Here is a 1989-nt window from a genome sequence, read left to right as displayed (position 1 = left end):
AGAGAGAGAGAGAGAGAGAGAGAGAGAGAGAGAGAGAGAGAGAGAGAAAATATGTTTACCTCCTGTGGATTGACATCGACTGCATAGGCTTCCCTTCTGGAGAGGTTCCCAAAGTGAAGAGAGACGGAGTCGGAGAGAAGAAACAGACATAGACTGGCAAACAGAAGTTTTAGTCAAACCAACATTTTTTTAGAGAGAGAACTGCTTTCATAGTTTACTTTAGTGGGTGAAGTCAAAGTTTTACTTCTCATATGATGCTAGATGTTTGAGTCAGAATAGGATATAAAATCATCACCATTGGAGTTTGGATTATGCAGTATGCATTTCCTCCTATATCATTTTTGATATAATGGCAGCACATTATATCTCTACCCCTTTTCCAAGAAAACGTACGTATGAACCTGAACATGAGCACGATACGTCCCCTTTAAAGGCAGAAAGTCAGAATCTCAGAATTCTGACTTTAAACTCAGAACCCAAATAAACCTTTCACATGTGGCACCAATCCTCTTCTGTAGGGTTCATTCTCTTTAAGGTGATACAAATTCATCCTGGAGAGCAGCCGCTACAACTCCAATCCACAGCTGACAGACGCTGTGGGGGAAAGAAAGGGAAAGGGAAACAGGTTTCCAGTGTCTTCTCAGACATAATAGAAGCTGTCAGTGCCAAGCTGCACCTCCTCCGTCTCTGCCACCTCACAACTCCTCTCCATCTGCACCGGGCTGTCTGCTCAATTCAAATGCTCCACTTGTCAAACTGCAGACAGCCTGTTGAGCAAGGCGGCACATTTCTCAGTTCATTTTCTTCAAGGAAATTAGGCCACAGCTGACCTTTTTTCTTTAAACTGCTGTTTCCTTGCCACGAAACGTCACTTTCACAGTCTTTTTACAGGCCCTTTTAATGAGTCAGGAGTCTAAAGAAACTGCAATGGTTTCCTTGTGTGTCTAGTAAATTGGTAAAAATATAGCTTTACTGATACCTCACTGGGCAGAATGACAAATCAACCTCGGTTTTTTTTTTTAACAGGCCAATTTTCCGCCGGCTCTTATGATGCCTTGTTTTTTTTAATGCCTGATCCTCTTTATTGTGGCAACTTAAGGGAGAAAAAAAACACATTACCAGAAAAAGAGCAAATAGCAATAGTATTTAACGATCATTATATGGGGATAACAGAAAGATTCCTATGTGAACAGGAGAAATAAGAGGTTTGAAAGTTGAGTCGAGTTGTCAGTTTCCAGTCGTCGTGCATTGACGAGCCCACCAGCTGTTGGAGCATGTTGGGATTCCACACGGCGATGAAGTCAAGGTTTCTCTCATCCACGAAAAAGGTCGCTCATCTCTTTGCTATGACTCTTTTTAGGATTGCATCAGATTTCTCTCTCTCTCTGTCCCAGGTCTGTTAGACTGAGGAGTTGAGCCCACGAGTGGCGGGTCAGACAGTATGACGTGTAGCTGTTTTATATATCGCTGATATCACTGATAAAAATAACAACGCTCATACCATTTCTTCATTTCTGTTGGGAGCCAAGTAGGTGGATTATTTTCTGATTTGTCATTGTGTAACTCTTCTTTTCTCTCTCTCTCTCTTTTTCAGACGGTCACCACCTCTGGGAGACTGAGGCCAAGGTTGACCAAGACGCCTCAAAGCCTGTAAGTGATACATGTGGCGCCGTTATCGTGACGAATCCGGTCTCATTTCAGGATTAAAGCGTTGACAACGCCGCAGCTGCTCTCAAATATTTAACTGAATTAAGTGGCAAAACATATTCGGTCTTCACATGAAAAACCAAACTGATCGTAGGGAAGCCCTGAGACGGAAGTGAAAAGACATTCTGGTGCTCTATTTCCTAAGTCTGATCTCTACTGTTTTCTCTCCTGTCTTGAGAACAGGATAATTTTTCTAAGTGTTGTTATACTCATTTTGGCCACAAGAGGCTGAATTGTGCCACAGCCCCATGTTCTAAATATGCCTCAAAGTATTCATGTGTT

At 42.3% G+C, this 1989-nt stretch overlaps 1 protein-coding gene across 1 annotated transcript in view; it reads left to right on the top strand.

The window, feature by feature from the left end:
- nfatc1 (nuclear factor of activated T cells 1) overlaps positions 1-1945 on the top strand; it is a 25207-nt gene extending 23262 nt beyond the window's left edge. The window contains 1 exon segment of the mRNA XM_031874686.1: positions 1595-1945. Coding sequence (XP_031730546.1) covers positions 1595-1707 — 113 coding nt within the window. The 3' untranslated portion in view covers positions 1708-1945.
- The last annotated feature ends 44 nt before the right edge of the window (positions 1946-1989 follow it).

The sequence above is a fragment of the Anarrhichthys ocellatus genome, unplaced genomic scaffold (assembly GCF_004355925.1).
Source record: "Anarrhichthys ocellatus isolate YVR2014 unplaced genomic scaffold, GSC_Weel_1.0 scaffold84, whole genome shotgun sequence".
In the NCBI taxonomy this organism is placed as follows: domain Eukaryota; kingdom Metazoa; phylum Chordata; class Actinopteri; order Perciformes; family Anarhichadidae; genus Anarrhichthys; species Anarrhichthys ocellatus.
Note: the sequence above shows the minus strand (reverse complement) of the source record. Positions and strands in the feature narration are given on the sequence as shown.